The sequence below is a fragment of the Peromyscus californicus genome, unplaced genomic scaffold (genome assembly GCF_007827085.1).
Source record: "Peromyscus californicus insignis strain IS unplaced genomic scaffold, ASM782708v3 Scaffold_5__1_contigs__length_169319896, whole genome shotgun sequence".
NCBI lineage: Eukaryota > Metazoa > Chordata > Mammalia > Rodentia > Cricetidae > Peromyscus > Peromyscus californicus.
Genome location: NW_026294573.1, coordinates 133,831,437 through 133,851,985, shown reverse-complemented (window position 1 = coordinate 133,851,985; position 20,549 = coordinate 133,831,437). Strand labels below are relative to the sequence as shown.

Genomic DNA, 20,549 nt, shown 5'->3' with positions numbered 1-20,549 from the left:
GACCATACTGGTATTGTCAGGGAATCAATGGAAAAATTAAGGGAAAGGCTAGCCCAAAGAAAAAGGGAGTTTGAAAATCAGCATGGGTGGTTTGAAGATTGACTGCAAGGGTCCCCCGGCTCTCCACCTTGCTACCTACCATTCTAGCCCCCTTAATTGTTTTTCTCCTTCTCATTACCTTTGGTCCCTGGGCCAGATTCCGAGGAGGCCGGCCAGGAACCCCATCAAGGACTCAGATTCAGTGTCCTAAGGCCCTAACGTCCCCACGGTCTTGCTAGAGGGTACCCAATGACGGGAATAGTACAGGGCTCTCGCCGGAGACAACAGCGTACAGAGGTCGTCAAGACTGGCTCAACATGGCACACTGCCAAGCGTGGGAAGCCCCCTGTGTAGCCTAAGACAGGGACTCTCTTGGACCCTAGCCACCCCGATCACAATGGACTTGGTCCATTTTTGAGAAAAGAGGGGGAACTGTTGGGGCCCAACTACAGACAGCTGTGTCTTGAATTTTGTGTGACCTTCCTTACTTTATCAAACCTTGCAAAAACAGGTTCCTGGCCTAACCGCGGGCTGTACAACTTCCTGGAGTACATGCTAACCAGCCAGCTGCACGGGCCTGGTACCAAAGTGACCTCACCCTTCCTTAGGAATTTTCCATTCTTCTCTCCTTTTGCTTCCTCTGCTCCCCCTCCCTGCCTGAAGCCCTGTTTATAAGCCTCAATACCCAGTCAATAAATGAGACCTTGACATGACTCAGACTGACTCTGTCTTCCCTTATGCGCCTGGTCTCCTTTCTCTCTCGCCCCCATTGATCTTTCAGGAGGTGCCTCCTCGGGTCTCCCCAATAACCTGGCCCACGGGACAGGTCAATTACTGTATCTGTATAGTAGAGCTTGAAATCAGGGATCGTGATGCCTCCAGATGTTGTTTTATTGTATAGGATTCTTTTGGCTATTCTGGGTTTTTTGTTTTTCTACTTGAAGTTGAATATTGTTCTTTTCAGGTCTGTAAACAATTGTGTTGGGATTTTGATGGGGATTGCATTGAATCTGTAGATTACTTTTGGCAAGATTGCCATTTTTATTATGTTAATCCTACCAATCCAAGAGCATGGGAGATCTTTTCATCTTCTGATGTCTTCTTCATTTTTTTCTTCATGTACTTAAAGTTCTTTACATACAGGTCCTTCGCTTGCTAAGTTAGAGTTACCCCAAGGTATTTTACATAATTTGTGGCTATTGTAAAGGGTAATGTTTCTCTGATTTCTTTCTCAGCCCATTTGTCATTTGTATATAGGAGGGCTACTGATTTTTTTGAGTTAATCTTTTATCCTGCTACATTACTGAAGATTTTTATCAGCTGTAAGTTTTTATTGGTTGAATTTTTGGGGTCACTTATGTATATGATCATGTCATCTGCAAATAGTGAAAGTTTGACTTCTTCCTTTACAATTTGTATCCACTTGATCTCTTTTTGTTGTCTTATTGCTCTAGATAGGACTTCAAATACTATATTGAATACATATTGACAGAATGGACAGCCTTGTTTTGTTCCTGATTTTAGTGGAATCGTTTTGAGTTTCTCTCCATTTACTTTGGTGTTGGCTGTTGGCTTGCTATAAATTGCCTTTATTAGATTTAGGTATGTTCCCTGTATTCCTGATCTCTCCAGGATCTTTATCATGAATAGGTGTTGGATTTTGTCACAGGTTTTTCAGCATCTAATGAAATGATCATGTTCTTTTTTTCTTTCAGTTTGTTTATATGGTGTATTACATTGACAGACTTTCATATGTTGAACCAATCTTGCATCTCTGGGATGAAGCCTACTTGATCATGGTGGATAATTGTTTTGATGTGTCTTGAAGTCTGCTTGCCAATATTTTATTGAGTATTTTTGCATCAATGTTCATGAGGGAGACTGGTTTGCAATTCTCTTTCTTTGTTGTTTCTTTATTTGGCTTGGGAATCAGAGTAATAGTAGCCTCATAGAAGGAGTTTGGTAACATTCCTTCTGTTTCTATTGTTTGGAACAATTTAAAGAGTCTTAGTATTAACTCTTCTTTGAAGATCTGTTAGAATTCTGCATTGAAATGATCGGGTCCTGTGATTTATTTGGTTGGGAGACTTTTAATGACTATTTTTATTTCCTTAGGGGTTATTAAATAGTTTATCTGTTCTTGATTTAACTTAGGTATGTGGTACCTATCCAGAAAATTGTCCATTTCTTTTAGATTTTCCAATTTTTTGGAGTGCGGGTCTTTGAAGTATTTGATGATTCTCTAGTTTTCCTCATTGTCAGTTGTTATGTCTCCCTTTTCATTTCTGATTTTGCTAATTTGGATGTTCTCTCTCTTCCTTTTGGTTATTCTGGACAAGGGCTTATCTATCTTGTTGATCTTCTCAAAGAACCAACTCTGTTTCATTGATTTTTGTATTGTTCTCTTTGTTTCTATTTTATTGATTTCAGCTCACAATTTGATTATGTCCTGGCATCTATTCCTCCTGCTTTGCTTCTTCTTGTTCTAGAGCTTCCAGGTGTGCTGTTAAGTCACTAGTGTGAGATTTCTCCAACTTCTTTATGTGGGCATATAGTGCTATGAATTTCCCTCTTAGTACTGCTTTCATAGTGTCTAATAAGTTTGTGTTTTGTATATTCATTTTCATTGATCTCTAGGAATTCTTTAATTTATTTCTTTATTTCTTCCTTGACCCATTGGTGATTCAGTTGAGCATTATTCAGTTTCTATGAGATTGTAGGCTTTCTGCAGTTTTTGTTGTTATTGAAATCTAATTTTAATCTATGGTGGTCTGACAGAATATAGGAGGTTTTTCCAATTTTTTTGTATCTGTTGAGGTTTGCTTTTTGACTGAGTATGTAGTTGATTTTAGAGATGGTTCCTTGGGTTGCTGAGAAGGAGATGTATTCTTCAAAAATATATTTGATTGTAAAGTCTGATGAGTTAAGCCAATATGTATGTTTTATAGCTATCTTGACTTCAAAATTTGGACTAAGGATATTTTGCTTTGGAAAGGAGGCTCTGTTTGTGTTTCCACAGGAAGCAAGACTCTATGGATTTATTCCAGTTTAAGATGGATCAGATTTGATCAAGTCAGATCTTCTAAACCTTAACAGATGGTACCTATCAACAAAGGTTATAGCCAGTCTTCCCAGGACTTGACCATTTTCTAGAATTATCTCAGGATCCCCATAAGACTACCAGCACCCACTATCAGCAGAAAGTAGCCTAGAACACTACACCCACATTTATACAAAAATGGATTATGAATATATGTCTTTGTTTAGTTTGTTGGTTATACATTGTTGTTGGTCATAATCAATATCTGTCTAAAAGAAGAAAGGGGGATATGATATGGAAATATAGGATACAGATATGATAGGATAAAAGGGTGGATTGTTGAACCTACTTTTAAAGAGCAACTTGTTTAAAATATTTTACATTGACATAGATTTTAGTTTATTGATACACATTTAATTTTGTTATACTGTATGTATATTTCTACTCTTGTTTAATGTACTTCATTTAAATTGTAATGAATAATTAAGAAATAAAGATTAAAAATTAGTCTTCTATGATAGTCAAACTTATAATCATGTTAAGTTCTCTAAGTATATATATAGAGAGATATAATTCAATTAGGTAATCTTCAAACACTTCAAAGACCTACAGAAATGTTTTAAAAACTTAGAGCTTTTGGACAATGAGATCCATCTGCTCCTGGTAGCACTGATTTACTTCAAAGAGAAAGATGGGCATCTAAGACACTCCATATGGAGTTTGTCTTCTTCTTGGCAAAAATAGCCATTTGAGCAAGAAACTGTTCTTGCCTAGACTGTTTGATAAAATTTAGTATTGACTTGACATGCAGGACCCATACAAAGGTAATCACTGAACTATACAAGGTGAGATGGTCCATGTTCCTACTTCCCAGAGAAGACTGTCAAATATTCTACATGACACAGGAAAAAGGAACTAAAAAACTCTAGGCCTGTGGGCTGCCGATATATGCCCCAACATTACAGAAGAAATTTGGATAACTGTTCAGGAAGGCAGCTGTCTATCATTTCTAGAATTTTGGAAGTTGCTTATAATGCATTTCCTGTTTACTTAGGTAATATTATATCCTCTGGGGTCTTTGATGTAGTTGAAGACTAGATAGTTATAATTATGGTTTTCTTTGGTTATGATAAGAGATAAGGTAGATATGAAACCTTGGACTCACAAACATAAGAAAAATAAAATATTTTCTTTAAATTTACCAAATACAAATAGACTATATTGTAATGGTAATTCTTGCTTAATAACTGTTTATTACATGTAATTTTACTATGTTAAAGTTAAAACTTTCCTTTTTAATTAAACAGAAAAGGGGAAATACTGTGGAATAATGCTTTTGTACACTACTTTAATCGAATGCTGATTGGCCAGTAGACAGGCAGGAAGTATAGGTGAGATAAGCAGACAAGGAGAATTCTGGGATGAGGAAGGCTGATTTGGGCGACACCAACCCACCATCCAGGGAACAGCATGTAATGGCACACAGGTAAAGCCATGGAACATGTGGTAACATGTAGATTAACAGAAATGGGCTGATTTTAAATGTAAGAACTAGTCAGTGGTAGGCCTGAGATAACGGCTCAGCAGTTTTAATTAATATAAGCCTCTGTGTGTTTACTTGGATTTGAGTGGCTGCAGACCAGGAAGGACACAGAAAAACTCCTGACTACAAATTTAAATAAAATTTTCAATGTACTGTGAGTAGGGGGTTCAAGCTTATTAAATTACAAGTGTCTGTACAGTTGTCCTAACATCATTTGAGGAGCAAATGGTTATTTCTCTATTTGTCTTGGTGTTCTTAGTGAAAAGAAACTGATTGCCAGTGGGAGTTTATTGCATGACTCCCAATCCTTTCCATATGTAAACCTACCAGAAAACCAGAACTGTCAGGGCTATTCACAGTAAGGTTTAAAGCAAAAACTATAAATCCTCCTATTCTTTTTATTCATTTCTAAGATCAGTTTAGTTATTCTAAGACCCATGCATTTAATTACAAATTGTACAATTAGCTTGTCTATTTTTTCCAAAGAAATTGAGATTTTAATATGGTTTAAAATGTATGTAAACTAAAGAACACTGCTTTATAAACAATATTTACACTTTTAATTCATAGGAGTAGCACATTTTAGATCCTCTGCTGCAATTTTTAACTCGAAGTTTTTTTAATTTTGTTTTTAGAGTATAAGTTTTGTAGCTTTGATAAATTATAGTGAATTGGTGCTATTTTTAAATGAATAATATCATTGAGAACTGAGCTCTGGTTCAAGGGAAATAATAGCATTCCTTCCCAAAGAAGTAAAGTATTTAACTCACCTTCCCAGATAATTTAACAAAATTCCCATCAGTAAGAGTAATGTATTTTGAACATATTTCTGCTTGAGATCATATCTGATCAAGTAGACTGCATCATTCCTTTGGGATTTTCTTTTTCAGAAAATCTTTTTAACCTAGCATTTTATACTAAGTCAGAAACTCTTACATGAATCCTACAAATTCTGATATGCTATGTTTTATTTTCATTCAACTTAATGTATTTTTATCGATGGAATTTTAGTGCCAGCTTCTCTGTTTAAAGGTGTCTTGACTTTAAAAATGAACCACATGGTCTTCAACCTCATCAATTATGAAAAAAAATCAGTAGCATATACATATTTCCAAATAACAATGTGAAAAAAATATAAAATAATCTCTCTAGACTATCCTGTGAATGGTACAGTATTAAGCAAATACAAGACATCATAACATTGAAATTCAAGATAATTAGATAAATCAAAAACTTATGCATTAGGAATGGTATTGAGAGAAGTAAGTCACATAAATTAGCCCAGTTACTAGGGCCATGCATTTTGAGTCATGTTCTCAAAAATGCCTGAAATTCAATTTTCAATCTCATCTGTTACTCTGGTGATGTAGTGATTTCATCTTGTGTTCTGAAAGAGCCTTATCAGAACTGAAGAAAAATCAAGTGTGTCTTTCTGTGATATAGAAACAAATGGGGAAATTATCTATTGGTGATAGCCAGAAACACATTCTTAATAGAACTGAATCATTTTTACTGAATGTTTCAATATTTGATGTATGATGACACCTTGTATAGGAACACTTATATAAATCACATTGACCTTAATTTCACTTTTTTCTTCATTTCTTCACTTTTTTCTTCATTTCCTCTTGTAGTATGACCTGTTTATCTCCAGAAATATGTGGCTTGTAAAACATTATTCCTTATTTTGTTCATATATATTTTGCATATTAAGACCTATTTCCTCCTTCTCCTACTTCATTCTGGTCTCACTATGATATCCCTGGGCCTGCCACATCTAGCCTCAGCCCTCTTTCTCAGTCAATCTCCATTCACTTGGAACATATGGATGAAAAAAAGGCTGATTTTTAAAAGGCACACCCACAGCTTCCATACACATCACAGGCTCAGGAAGGCTACCAGCTCTTTTGCTTCCCCAATCCATTCTAATTTCTCTTGGATACTGCTAACCTTACCACATCATATGTTTCATCTACTCCTCTCAGCACATCTCCACTGCTGACTTCTATCTTGCTTCCTCCATGGGATTCATAGAAAAATATGTCAGGAATGCAGATAAGATATCTGCACTCTCTCTCTTCTTACACAATACCAGCACCCCAAGTCACATCGAACCTCCAGAACATGCTGAAATATGACACTCTATGCTGAGATTTAGTTCAATTAATGCTCAGTGAATTTCCTAAAATGTGGTCTTCCTGTATTCCTTTCAACCTCCAGCCCTTATGAAAGTCACACATTCTAGTTGCAGGCTCAGTTTCATCTGTCTAGACTTCACCATTTCCATCCTTTTTATGGTTAGCCCATCCTTCAATGAGCACCAGAACCTTATCCACCATTATGACACTAGCACCCACTACCAACACCACCACATCCAATTACTTGATCTACCACTGGTAGCACTGAATGTGCCCATGTCTAGTCTGTTGTTCTCCCTGGAACCAATCCTTGTACTCTCATCAATATCAAGATATAGACCTAGTTATATATTCTATGCAGAGGTCAATTTTGGTGAGCTGCTTATTCCAAATAGTGTTCCAACTACTCCACATCCAAATTCCAGACTTAACCCAATTTACATATCTGTGCTAGGATTTACCCTGGTGATTCCTTAGAACCTGTCCTATTAATGTCATCCCCATACTCTTGGGCCTGGCTGCATAATCTTCACTAGACTAAAGAAGAATAAAATCTTATATAAGATACAACCAAGCACAGAAATTCACACACATGGACCTTATTATAAAAACACAAAGAATATAAAGGGCCAAGAAAGTTTATCTTGCTACAAATCCACCAGGGCAATAGAAATGTTCTCATACTGAGATGAGAACTGTAGACGTATCCAACCTTCCCATCAAACAATAAACACAGAACCAATGCAAAGAAGAAAGCCAAGAGGTCAGAGCTAAGAGCCAAAACCTTACCCTTCCTCCTGCAGTGGTCCTACCTCTCCGAACCAGAGCTACCCCTGTGTTAAAGTCTTTATATAGAGTTCCTGTCCTGCCTTCTCATTGGTTGTAAACCCAACCACATGACCGCCTCCTCACAGCCTGTCTGTATAGGCCTCCAGGTTTTCCATGATTGGTATTAAGATTAAAGGCATGTGTATCCAATAATGGCTGTATCCCTGAACACACAGAGACTTACCCAGCTCTGCCTACTAAGTGCTGGAATTACAAGCGTACGCTACCACTGCCCTGCTTTCCTATGGCTTGCTAATAGCTCTGACCCCCGGGCAACTTTATTTATTAACATACAAATAACATTTTAATACAAATAAAATATCACCATATTTCCCCTTTTCTATTTTAATAAAAAGGAAAAAAAGAAAAAGCTTATAACTAATATAAGAAAAACTATATACAAAAGGATAATAACTATATACAATATATACAAGTAATAAATACCTAAACAATGTCTAGTCCATTTGTATTTGACAAATTCAGAGAAAATAATTTCATTATCTATCCTATTTTGGTAAGTCCAAAATGTATCCTAATTAATCTTCAACTATAACTAACTAACCTTCAACTATAACTAACTAATCTTCAACTCCCTCAGAGACCCAAGAAGGAAATAATATTAGCTAACAAAAATAAAAACAGGAAGTGCACATAAGCAACCTCCAAAAAATTTGTGAGTTGACAGAAACAGACAGCTGTCTGGACAGTCACCTGAGGTTTCTCCGAAGTGCTGGGGCATCATCTTCAGCCTATAGGCCCAGCATATCCGACAGACTCATTTGTGAAGCAGGATGTACACAAGGTCAACAGTTCAACCTCACATTGAGTGAGAGTAGTCCATGTACCAGAAACACCTGAATTCCACCAGTGTCATGTCATGATTCAGGATTTCAAATTCTGGAAATTGCTGATGGTTTTCCAACTCAGCTGTCCATTCTTCCTGGCTGTGTATATATGGCTTCATCTCAGCATCCCATTCTTCTCCATATCCCTCCATCAAATGCCAGTCTACTATTGAGAGGCGTGAGCTTAGTTACTCTTCAAGAATAACTGTTTCAGCTGCTATTCCATTGCACATCAGAGGCCATCGGCCCACTGCCTGTTCAGCTGCCTTCGAAGAAAAGGGCACTGTACCTTTTTCGAATTGCGAAGGCCACTTCAGGGATGGTGCCATATTGTCCTGGCCTCTGAAGATGCCTTTTGATAAAGCCATAACCACACTTGTTTTGGCAAGAATCAGTAATCCTTTGTTTTATGTCCTGTCTGTCCATTTTGTCCTGTTGATTCGAGGATACTTTGTTGTCCAGTGGCTAACTTTTGCCACAATGAAAGTTAACTCCATATGCAGTTTCTTCAATGCCCATATTTTCTCTGAAGTAGATTGGTACTGCCAGGAGCCGACATGTCTCATAGTCATAACAAAAAAGAAAAATTTTCTAAGTTATTAAAACATTTTAAATGCCATATTCTGTAGATCTCTGAAGGGTTTGAAGATAACCTGTCTATCTAAAATATATCTACTCAATCTTGAAAACATACCTAATATAACTACAAGTTCTATTATAATATCTAACTACTAACTTTCATTTCTTTATATCCTAATAGTTGGTAATAACATTCAAGGATCAGAAAATTGCATTACATTGTTAGATGAACGGTACAATTAGAAAAATATATATAACATTTTCTAACAATATCAATTTCAATATATATAATTTGTATACAATATAAAACAATCCAATGTAAAGTATTTACATTTTTCTTTTCTTTCTTTCTTTTTTTTTTTTTAATAAGAACCTTAAATCTAATCTCCTTTGCTTAGCCTTTTTCCTAACCCTTGACAACAACTTGTAACCAACCCCCCTAATCAATGAAAATTATCCCAGACCCAAAACCCATTAAAAGACCAAAAAAACCAACCGCCCCACACCACCTCTTTGGGAATGTGGGCGTCGTATTCTTGAAATTGCTTCCTGCTGGGTATGGGCGAAGGTATCTTTATCCTGAAAGAAAAATTTTAGGTTAATTGTCAAATTCTAGGAAAGGTAAATATATCCTTCGTTATCCAGTCTGTGTATAATGCCAAAATTCAGGGTTTATCTCAAATCCTTATTCAAGTAGTCTTTGAGACTGGATCATCTCAGCTAGCTCTTCTTAAAATTGCTCTGAGCACTTTGTAGTTCAAAGCTGATCTGTAGATGATGTTTGTCAGCTTAGTGATGTTATTATTGTCCACGTGGAATTGTTGTTGTTGTGGGGCCCCATCTTCTTCCTGGAGACTTCAGTTGATGTTAGGCCTAACTGTGATTTCCTGCAAAAAACTGATAAGAGACTCGAACACAAAGACTATATATGCGACTTTTTAGAATTAGTTAGTACTCTATATGACCATTTATATCTTAACAAAGTTTAAAATGTATATATATCTATATATATTGATCTTGTAAATTTTGATATAAAATTCATACTTTAAGAAAAGTTTAAAGAATCAGAATAGAATCAAAGAGTTGAGATTCGTAATAGAATAGTCCCTTAATTAATTTGGCTTTTCTCCTGTCCCATAGCAGAAGATGGCTCTTTTCCTCTGGCATGATACAGGGAGTTTGCATTTTCCTTTTAACAACATGCTTGAGTTTAAAGAAGGAGAGAGCCATTCTCCAACTCCAAAGTCAGCTTTAAATTTTAATTGAACTGGGACTATTAGAAGTTAAATAGTGTTAAATCTTTAAAGAAAAGCAGAAACAAACATTTAGGAAGACATAAAATTTTTTTAGATAACATACCCATACGCCATTTCACTCTGTTTCTTAGGATAGATGATTTGTTCCTTTTCTTCAGTTGTCTCATTTGTCCAGTGTTCTTCAAATTCGTTAACCTTCATTCTCCTAAAAGACAAAAACAAAAACCTTTCCCCAAGGTTTTTTGGGGATGTTCCTTTTTGACAAGTTATCTGATTAAATGAAAAGGCATGTGTTACTGGTGTAAGTTAGTTTAAATTGGATGTTTACGATAGTTGATGAACTATCACCTCCTCTAATTAAGAGGTCTCTCTTGTTCAAATCGAACCTTTATCAATTTTGATGGTAGCCACAGCTTATCTTCTCCTGTAGAAATAAAAGCAAAACCTCGTCCCCAACGTAACACATACCCTGGTTTCCATTCTGAGGTCAGCACATCCTTAAAGTATATAGGTTGATTTAATTCTGTAGTTTTTTCTATTATCCAATGTCTCTCTGCAGCTGTTGTTCCTTTCTCATTGGCATTGAGAAAATTCAAAGTTAATAGAGCATTATGTAGTCTATTTCTGGGGGTTTTTGTTACTCCTTTTTGTTTATTTAGCATATCCTTTAGAGTTCTGTTTGATCTTTCTATAACTGCTTGACCTGTAGGATTATGTGGTATACCTGTAACATGGTTTATATTATAATAAGCAAAAAACTGTTTCATTTTAACAGAGACATATGATGGAGCATTATCAGTTTTGATTTGTGCAGGTATACCCATAATGGCCATAACTTCTAGCAAATGAGTGATTACAGAATCAGCTTTTTCAGAACTCAAAGCAGTTGCCCATTGAAATCCTGAATAAGTATCGATAGTGTGGTGTACATATTTCAGTTTTCCAAATTCTGCAAAGTGAAACACGTCCATCTGCCAGATTTCATTCCTCTGAGTACCCTTTGGGTTACATCCTGCTGGTAATGGTGTTTGATTGTAGAAGGAACAAGTAGGACATTTCTTTACTATTTCTTTGGCTTGTTGCCAGGTTATGGAAAAATCCTTTTTTAAACCTTTACTATTTACATGATGTTTTTTATGAAATTCTGAGGCCTCCAGCACATTTCCTATCAATAATTTATCAATCTCATCATTGCCTTGTGCTAGAGGGCCTGGCAGACCAGTATGGGATCGGATGTGAGTTATATATAAAGGATGACTCCGTTTTCTGATTGTATCTTGTAATTGAATAAATAATGAAGTTAATTCTGAAGCATCGTGGATAAATTCTGCAGTCTCAATATGTAATACTACTCTTTCAGCATACTGAGAGTCAGTTACTATATTGAGAGGTTCTGAAAAATCCATTAATACCAACAGAATAGCATACAATTCTGATTTTTGAACTGAATTATAAGGACTTTGAACCACTTTACTTAAATTTTCTGATTTGTAACCTGCCTTTCCTTGTTTGTTGGCATCTGTATAAAATGTACGAACTCCAGATATGGGTTTTTTCCTCACAATTCGAGGCAAGATCCAATCAGCTCTCTTTATAAGATCAATTCTATTGCTTTTGGGATATTTGCTGTTAATTTCTCCCAAAAAATTACTACAAGCTTTTTGCCAAGCTTCATTTTCTATCCATAATTTTTCAATGTCCTCCTTAGTTAAAGGTACGACAATTTCTGCTGGGTCTATTCCTGCTAATTGACGAAGTCTCAATTTTCCTTTCCAAATCAAGTCAGAGATTTTTTCAACATAAGTTTTTAATTTTTTATTTGGTTTATTTGGTAAAAATATCCATTCCAATATAATATCTTCCCTTTGCATTAATATTCCTGTTGGGGAATGCCTAGAAGGTAAAATAACCAAAATGCAATCCAGCTTTGGATCAATACGATCTACGTGCCCTTCATGTACTTTCTTTTCTACCAAGGCCAATTCTTTCTCAGCTTCAGGTGATAATTCTCTTGGACTATTTAAGTCCTTATCACCTTCTAAGGTTTTAAACAAATTATTCAGTTCATCATTTTTTACCCCAACAATAGTTCTTAGATGAGAAATGTCTCCAAATAATCTTTGAAAGTCATTAAGAGTCTGTAGTCGATCTCTCCTAATTTGCACTTTTTGAGGTCTAATTTTTTGAAGTTCTATTTTATATCCTAAATAATTAATAGAATCTCCTCTTTGTACCTTTTCTAAAGCAATTTGTAATCCCCAGCAAGGCAAAATTTTCTTTACTTTTTCAAACATTCTTTCTAAAGTATCTGCATTTGAATCAGCTAATAAAATGTCATCCATATAATGATAAATTATAGATTTAGGAAATTTTTTACGTACCACTTCTAATGGCTGTTTTACAAAATATTGGCACAAAGTTGGGCTATTCAACATTCCCTGTGGGAGAACCCTCCATTGAAATCTTTTAACCGGTTGAGAATTATTATAAGTAGGCACTGTGAAAGCAAATCTTTCTCTGTCTTTTTCTTGTAAGGGTATTGAAAAGAAACAGTCTTTTAAATCAATAACTATGAGAGGCCAGCCTTTTGGTAACAGAGTAGGTAAAGGAATTCCAGATTGTAAAGAGCCCATTGGCTGAATTACTTTGTTAATTGCTCTAAGGTCTGTTACCATTCTCCATTTACCAGATTTTTTTTTTATAACAAATACAGGAGAATTCCAAGGGCTGGTTGATTCTTCAATATGATGAGCATTTAACTGTTCTTCCACCAGCTCTTGTAAAGCCTGGAGTTTCTCTGTTGTTAAAGGCCATTGCTGAACCCATACAGGCTTGTCTGTTGACCATTTTAAAGGTAGAGCTGTTAATGTTTTTGGAAGATTATCAGTTGTTGTGCCCTGTTCTTGTATGACATGGATGGCTGGTGAGCACTCATTAGAATAATATCTTTTAATATTTCTCTCAGAAACATGTACTAATTTATGATTTGTTTCTGAGATTGGAGGGATATTAATCTGAGTATTCCACTGTTGTAACAAGTCTCGACCCCACAGGTTCATAGCTATGTTAGCCATATATGGTTTTAATTTTCCTTTCTGTCCTTCTGGACCTATACATTCAAGCCATCTTACACTTTGTTTCACTCCAGATAATGTCCCAATTCCTAAGAGTTGAATGTTTACCTCCTGAAGAGGCCAAGTTGGATGCCAAAATTCTGGTGCAATTATGGTAATGTCAGCACCTGTGTCTACCAGACCAGATAACAAAACACCATTTATTTTTATTGTTAGTTTTGGTCTTTGTTCATTAATAGAAGTTTGCCAAAAAATTTTCTTTATGTTTTTTCCTGTATTTCCTATTTTCTCTGTTTCATCATCTCGACTAACATGATTTATTCCAATAGACATTTGGTTATTTAGTTGCTTTGAGTAGGGGTTTCCTCTACAACTGCAGGAAAGGTTTGAACTGGATTTACTGTGGGGGCCTGCCTGAGGCCCCTCTGGGAGTTTCCCGAAGGTCGAGGCAGAGGGTTACCCTGTCTGTCCCTTGTTGATCTACATTCGTTAGTCCAGTGTTTTCCCTTACCACACCTTCTGCATACTCCAGAAGGAAGGGGCATTCTGTTGCCAGTGTTCCTTGAATAAACATTATTTCTAGGAATGACCTGTTTACAATCCCTTTTCAAATGTCCTTGCTTTCCACATCCAAAACATCTAACATTGCTCAAACCTTTTGAAATTGCTTTTCCTACCCATATATCATCATGGTCATAAGCCTCTACATTAACTGTATCTCTAATCCAATCTTCCAAAGGTGCAGATCTTGCCTTTAACGGCCTAATTATTCTTTTACACGCTGCATTTGCATTCTCAAAGGCTAAAGATTCAATTATTATCTGACTAGCCTCTGAATTCGGGACCATTTTTTGTACTGCTGAAGTCAATCTTTGTAAGAAGTCTGTGAAAGATTCTTTGGGGCCCTGTATAACCTTTGTAAATGACTCAGTTTTTTTTCCTGGTTCTTCAACTCTGTCCCATGCATTCAAAGCTGCCGTTTTACATAGAAGTAGGGTTTGGACATCATATGAACATTGTGTTTGTACTGAAGCATATTGACCTTCGCCAATAAGCTGATCCTGGCAGACTTGTATTCCGCTATCCCTCCATTGTCTTTCTATATTTTTAGCCTCATTACTGAACCACATTTTCCACTGGAGATTTTGTCCGGGTTCAAGAACAGCCTGTGCCAATTCCCGCCAGTCCTTTGGTATAATCCTATTACAAGTTGACCAGGTGTTTAACATTTGCTTTACATATGGGGAGTGCATGCCATAAGATGCTATTGCCTCCTTAAATCTTCGTAAGTCTAACATTTCAACTGGAACCCAAGTATTTTGTTCATTCTCTTCATCAGGTAGCTGCTGTACGGCTACTGGATAAATTAAGGGTGATTGTGTGAAAACTGGCTTTCTTTCTGTAACCTTACGATCCAATTTTGAAACAACTTCACTATTTATTTCTTCTGTTTGAATTTGAATTTCTCTATAATTCATTTTTACCGGTTTAACAAGTTTTTCTAAGACTGTTATCCTGGCACTTAAGTTGACGATCTTTTTAAATAGTAAAATGAGGATAAGAAAAGTAATAAACTGAATAATTCGATCAATATTAATCTTTTCATATAGTTGTTCCATTGTCAGAGTGCCTAAAATTTCAAACAAAGCCCAATTTTCTTCCAATGTACACATAAAGCCCATTTTTTTTTTTAATGTAGAAAAAAATTCTCTTTTAAATAGATATGTTAATTGACTTACCAAGTCTGGGTAGAACAGTAGAATCCCAGGGAATTTCACAGCCACCTGGTGTTCGAGGTGTGAATCCAGCGAGCGAGAGAGAGAGAGAGAGAGAGAGAGAGAGAGAGAGAGAGAGAGAGAGAGAGAGAAAAGTGTAGCCGCTTGAGTCGAGTCAAGCCTTGGCTTTACAGGCAGGGGCCCTGTTCAGCGGGGCAGGTCTGAGTTGTTTGTAGCAGTTCCAGCTGCGGGTCAGTCAGGCCTGGGCCCAAGCTAGGCAGCCGGGCTGCCCAGGCTGGAAACCGGACCTGCCGCCAAGCCAAGCCAATCGGTTTTTAATGAATTCTTGTCACGTTGGGCGCCAAATGTAGACGTATCCAACCTTCCCATCAAACAATAAACACAGAACCAATGCAAAGAAGAAAGCCAAGAGGTCAGAGCTAAGAGCCAAAACCTTACCCTTCCTCCTGCAGTGGTCCTACCTCTCCGAACCAGAGCTACCCCTGTGTTAAAGTCTTTATATAGAGTTCCTGTCCTGCCTTCTCATTGGTTGTAAACCCAACCACATGACCGCCTCCTCACAGCCTGTCTGTATAGGCCTCCAGGTTTTCCATGATTGGTATTAAGATTAAAGGCATGTGTATCCAATAATGGCTGTATCCCTGAACACACAGAGACTTACCCAGCTCTGCCTACTAAGTGCTGGAATTACAAGCGTACGCTACCACTGCCCTGCTTTCCTATGGCTTGCTAATAGCTCTGACCCCCGGGCAACTTTATTTATTAACATACAAATAACATTTTAATACAAATAAAATATCACCATAGAGAACTGCCTAAATCAACCTAAGACATATAACATAAAGAAACAATAAACTTCATCAAAGAAATCAAGGAGTCTACACAAGGAACAAACATTGGAAAACAATGAACTGTTTAGTAACAAGAGCAGCAAGAAACTCGGTAGTGATGCCTAAGAAAACACAAGCATATAGCTAAATAAAATGATAAAGAAAACCTAGAATGTAAAAACTGAATTCAATAAAGAAAAAGTATGGAAGGGAATTAAAACTAAAATGATGATAGAACCTAAATCTTTACAAATAGAATGGATGAAATATCAGGACTTAAAAACAAAGTAGAGGGAACAGAAAATACACACATATGAAAACATTTGAAATACAGACATATTAAAGGAATGAGAAACTATGGAAAGCTCAAATGTGCAAATTATAGGAATAATTGATCAAGAACATAAAGGTGAATCTTCAGTCATTAACACAGACTGTATCTTCAACCAAGTTATTGATGAAACTTTCACAAGCTAAGTAAAGACATAACCAAACAAGCACAAGAAACACACAGAGCACATAATGACAGAAGCAGAAAAATTCCTGTGGCATGTCATAGTTAAAACACTAAATATGCAGAACAAGGAAAGCCTTAAGAGAAAAAAAAGTCACATATGAAGAAAAATCAAACATAATAACAGCTTCAATATTAAAGGAAGTCAAAAGCCAGAAGGGCCAGGAGTAATGTACTCCAGTGTTCAAAATAATATGACTTGCCACCTAGACTACTATGTTCAGCAAAAATACCTGACTCAGTTGAAGAAGAAAGGAAAATTCGATAAAACAAAGTGGCTTAATGAATTCCAGTGAACCACAACAGCCCCAAATAGAATAAAGGAAGCAGTACTTCAGAACGAGTAAAGTTGTAAGCACAGTCGAAAGGCTGTAGAAATAAAACAAATGAACCAATAATTATTGAAATACAAAGTATAATAAGACCATAAACAGCAAAGAAACAAACAAAAACCCAACAAAAATTACTGCAATCAAGATAGGATTTTAATTAGTAACTCTAATTATTAACGGCTTCTCTCTAATAAAAAGACTGAGGAGCTTCATGGATCCAGAAACAAAAGCTATCTCTATTTTCTACAAAAAGTGTTAGTTTTAGAAACGAATACCACCTTAGAGTAAAAAGATGCATGAAAATATGTGGTGATACTTTATTTGTGCTGAAATGTGACATTTTATTTGTATGTTAATAAAGTTTGCCTGCAGATCACAGGTCAGCAAGGCATAAACAGAAGTCAGGCAGTGGTAGCCCATGCAGGCAGAGTCTCTCTCTGTGTGGTCAAGGACATAGCCAAGCATGGAGACATGAGCCTTTAATCTCACTACCAACCATAGAGACCTGGAGGTCTGTATAGACAGGCAGTGATGAGCAAGTCACGTGGCTGGGCTTAGAGTCAAGGGGAAAGCAGAACAGGAAGGCAATGAAAGCTCCCTAACCTTCTCTTCAACCCCTAATATTGGAAATGAGGTTAGATTTTTACTTAAGGTTCTCTCAGGTTAACTGTTCTTCTCATTAGTTTGGGGGACATTTGGTGATGGTATAGCCAAATTGATCACCACTCTTCCATAGTATATGTAATCTTTGGTCCCAAGATATATCAGCTGAGGTTATAGGCACTAGGGGTAGTGTTTCACATTTCATTTCATTTTGGGAGTAAAGTATCCAACATGTGTTGGCTGAGAGAAGGTGCTGGGGTTAGATGCAAAAAGAAAATAACAGGAATCAACAATCATTACTCAGCGATATCTATTACCATCAATGGTATCTATTCCCCAACAACAAACACACACTAATAGAATTAATTAAAAAACAGAATTCATCCTTCTTTTGCATGATAAAACCATACCATAGCACCAAGGAAAAATATCTCCTCATGGTAAAGAATTAGAAAAATATATTCCAATAAACAGACCTAAATAACAAGCTGATGTAACTATTTTAATATCTGATAAAACAGACTTCCAACCTAATTAGAAGATATAAGGAAGGACACTATATGTTTACCAAAGGGGAAAAAAGTCTACAGAGAAGACATTGTAATTCTCAAAATCTATGTCCCAAACACAAGGGCAGTGAATTTTGTTTAAATAGCAAAATATAACAAAAAACACTACTACAGCTTATATTACATATTGATCCTCATACACACTGATAATTGGAGACTTCAATAACTCACTCTTACTAATTAGACAGGTTATCCAGATACAACTAAACAGAAAAATGTGGGTGTTATCTGACATTATAAACAAATGGACCTAACAGATATTTATGGAACATTTCACCAAACACAAAAGAATATACTTTTTTCTCACCACCTCATGAAATTTTCTCCAAAATTGGCCACATACCAGGGTCCAAAACAACAGATTATCATCAGATGCAAGAAAACGTAAATAGCATCCTGCAGTCTATCTGGTCACCACAGACTAAAGCTAGATATAAGCAAGAGCAGAAAGCTTACAATCTTATGGAAACCAAAAACCTACCTACTGAATCAAAAATGGGTCAAGACAGAAATTAAAGATTTTCTAAAATTGAATGAAAATTAATATAAAATATATCCAAACTTGTGGGGCAAGATGAAGGCTATTCTAAGAGGCAAGTTTGCAGCACAAAGGGATCACAAAATTTAAAAAAATGAATCTATCACATATTATCAAATTAACAAGACACCTAAAGGCTCTGGAACAAAAAGTACTCACATATTAGGAGTAGACAGTAAGAATTAATGAAAATCACATTTGAAATCAATGAATAGAAACAAATTAAAAGATACAAAGAGTCAAAGAAAGAAAGAAAGAGTTCTGTCAGAAAATCAGTGAGATTGACAAAATCTTATCCAAAGTAATGAAAAGGCAGAGAGAAAAAAATCAAATTAACACAATTAAAAATGAAAATGGGACATACAACAGACCTAGAAGAAATCCAGTGAATCATAGGGACATACTTTAAAACCTGTGTTGTATATTATAAAAATCTCAAAAAATGGATAATTTCCTTAGTAGATACCACTTACCAAGATTAAATTAAGAGCAGTTAAGCAATTTAAATGGACCAATCATCCACAGTCAAAAGGAAGCTGTCATAAGAAGTCTTTCTACAAAATAAAAGTCCAGACGAGTTGTTTTTGCACAGATTACTACCATGCTTTCAAATAAGAGTTAATGCAAATACTCCTCAAATTATTCCAGAAAACAGAAAGATAATGAACATTGTCCATTTCATATGTTAGGGACCCACTTATTCCGATATACAAACACCATAAAGATTCCCAAATGGAAGAGAATTTCAAAAAAATGGAGGCAAAAGCACTAAAAAAAACTTGTGAAAGAAATCAACCAAACAACACATTAAAAATTCATCTACCATGATCAAGTAGGCTTCATCCCATGTTGTGGGATAATCTTTTTGTATACTGTGAAGATATGTCTCTACCAAGGCACCTTCTGATTTGTTTTATAAAGAGCTGAATGGTTAATATCTAAGCAGGAGAGAATTTATGGGACTTTTGGGAACAGAGAAGAACTTGGAAGAAGAATCTGAGAGGCAGGGATTCACCCGCCAGCTGCAGAGAAATTGGGACACACTGTACTGAGGAGAGATAATGAGCCATGTGGCGGAATGTAGATTAATATAAATGAGTTAATTTAAGTTATAAAAACTACCTGGGAACAAGCACAAGCTAAAACCAAGCTTTCATATTTAAGAATAAGACTCCTTGTCATTATTTGGAAGCCAGTGGTCCAAAGAAAGATCTACTATAATCCCATAAATGTATAGATGGTTTAACATACATATACAAAAAACTGTAATCCAACATAAATAAGCTAAAAGACAAAAACAGCATGATCAACTCATTAGATGCAAAAAAGTCCTTTGTCAGAATCCAACACCTCATCATAGTCAGTGTCCTGAAGAGATTAGGGATTCAAGGGACATACTCAACACACTAAAGGCAGTTTACAGAAAGCCATAGACAGCATCAATTTAAATAGAGGAAAACTCAAAGCAAATCCACTAAAATCAGATAAAAGACAAGGTTGCCCACTCTCTCCATACCTATTCAATATGGTTATTGAAGTCTTAGGTAAAACAATAAGACAAGCAAAGGAGATCAAAAGGATACAAATTGGAGGGGAAAGAGTCAAAGTATCTTTATTTGCACATGATATAACATTATACATAAGTGACCCTACAATTTCCACCAGCAATCTCCTATAGCTCATAAACACCTTTAGAAATTTAGTTTGATACAAAATTAACTAAAAAAAATCAGTAAAACTCAATATACAAATGGCAAATGGGTTGAGAAAGAACCAGGAAAAAATACCCTTCACAATAGCCTCAGATAATATAAAATATCTTGAAGTAACTCTAAGCAAGCAATTGAAAACTTATATCATTAAAACTTCAAGTCATTGAAGAAAGAACTAGATGATACAAGAAGATGTAAAGATCTCCCATTCTCATGTATCAGTAAGATTAACCTAACAGAAATGTCCATCCTCCAAAAACACAATTCTTTACAGATCTTGAAAACACAATCTTCAGCTTTGTACAGACGTACAAAATCCCCATGATAGCTTAAACAATCTTCAATTATAAAAGAACTGCTGGAGGCAGCATAT

At 35.9% G+C, this 20,549-nt stretch overlaps 1 protein-coding gene across 11 annotated transcripts in view; it reads right to left on the bottom strand.

Annotated features, from left to right (window-relative positions):
* Positions 1 to 20,549, bottom strand: part of Sntg1 (syntrophin gamma 1) — a 728,018-nt gene that overhangs the window by 411,513 nt on the left and 295,956 nt on the right. For 6 of the 11 annotated variants that reach the window (XM_052717737.1, XM_052717738.1, XM_052717736.1 and 3 more), the window contains one exon: positions 15,082 to 15,126. The exons of 3 other annotated variants lie outside the window; for them this stretch is intronic. In XM_052717737.1, the coding sequence (XP_052573697.1) occupies positions 15,082 to 15,126 (45 nt within the window). Of the gene's footprint in view, positions 1 to 10,371; positions 10,495 to 15,081; positions 15,128 to 20,549 lie in introns of those variants that run through there. 2 more of the 11 variants (XM_052717744.1, XM_052717747.1) reach the window with 2 other exon arrangements.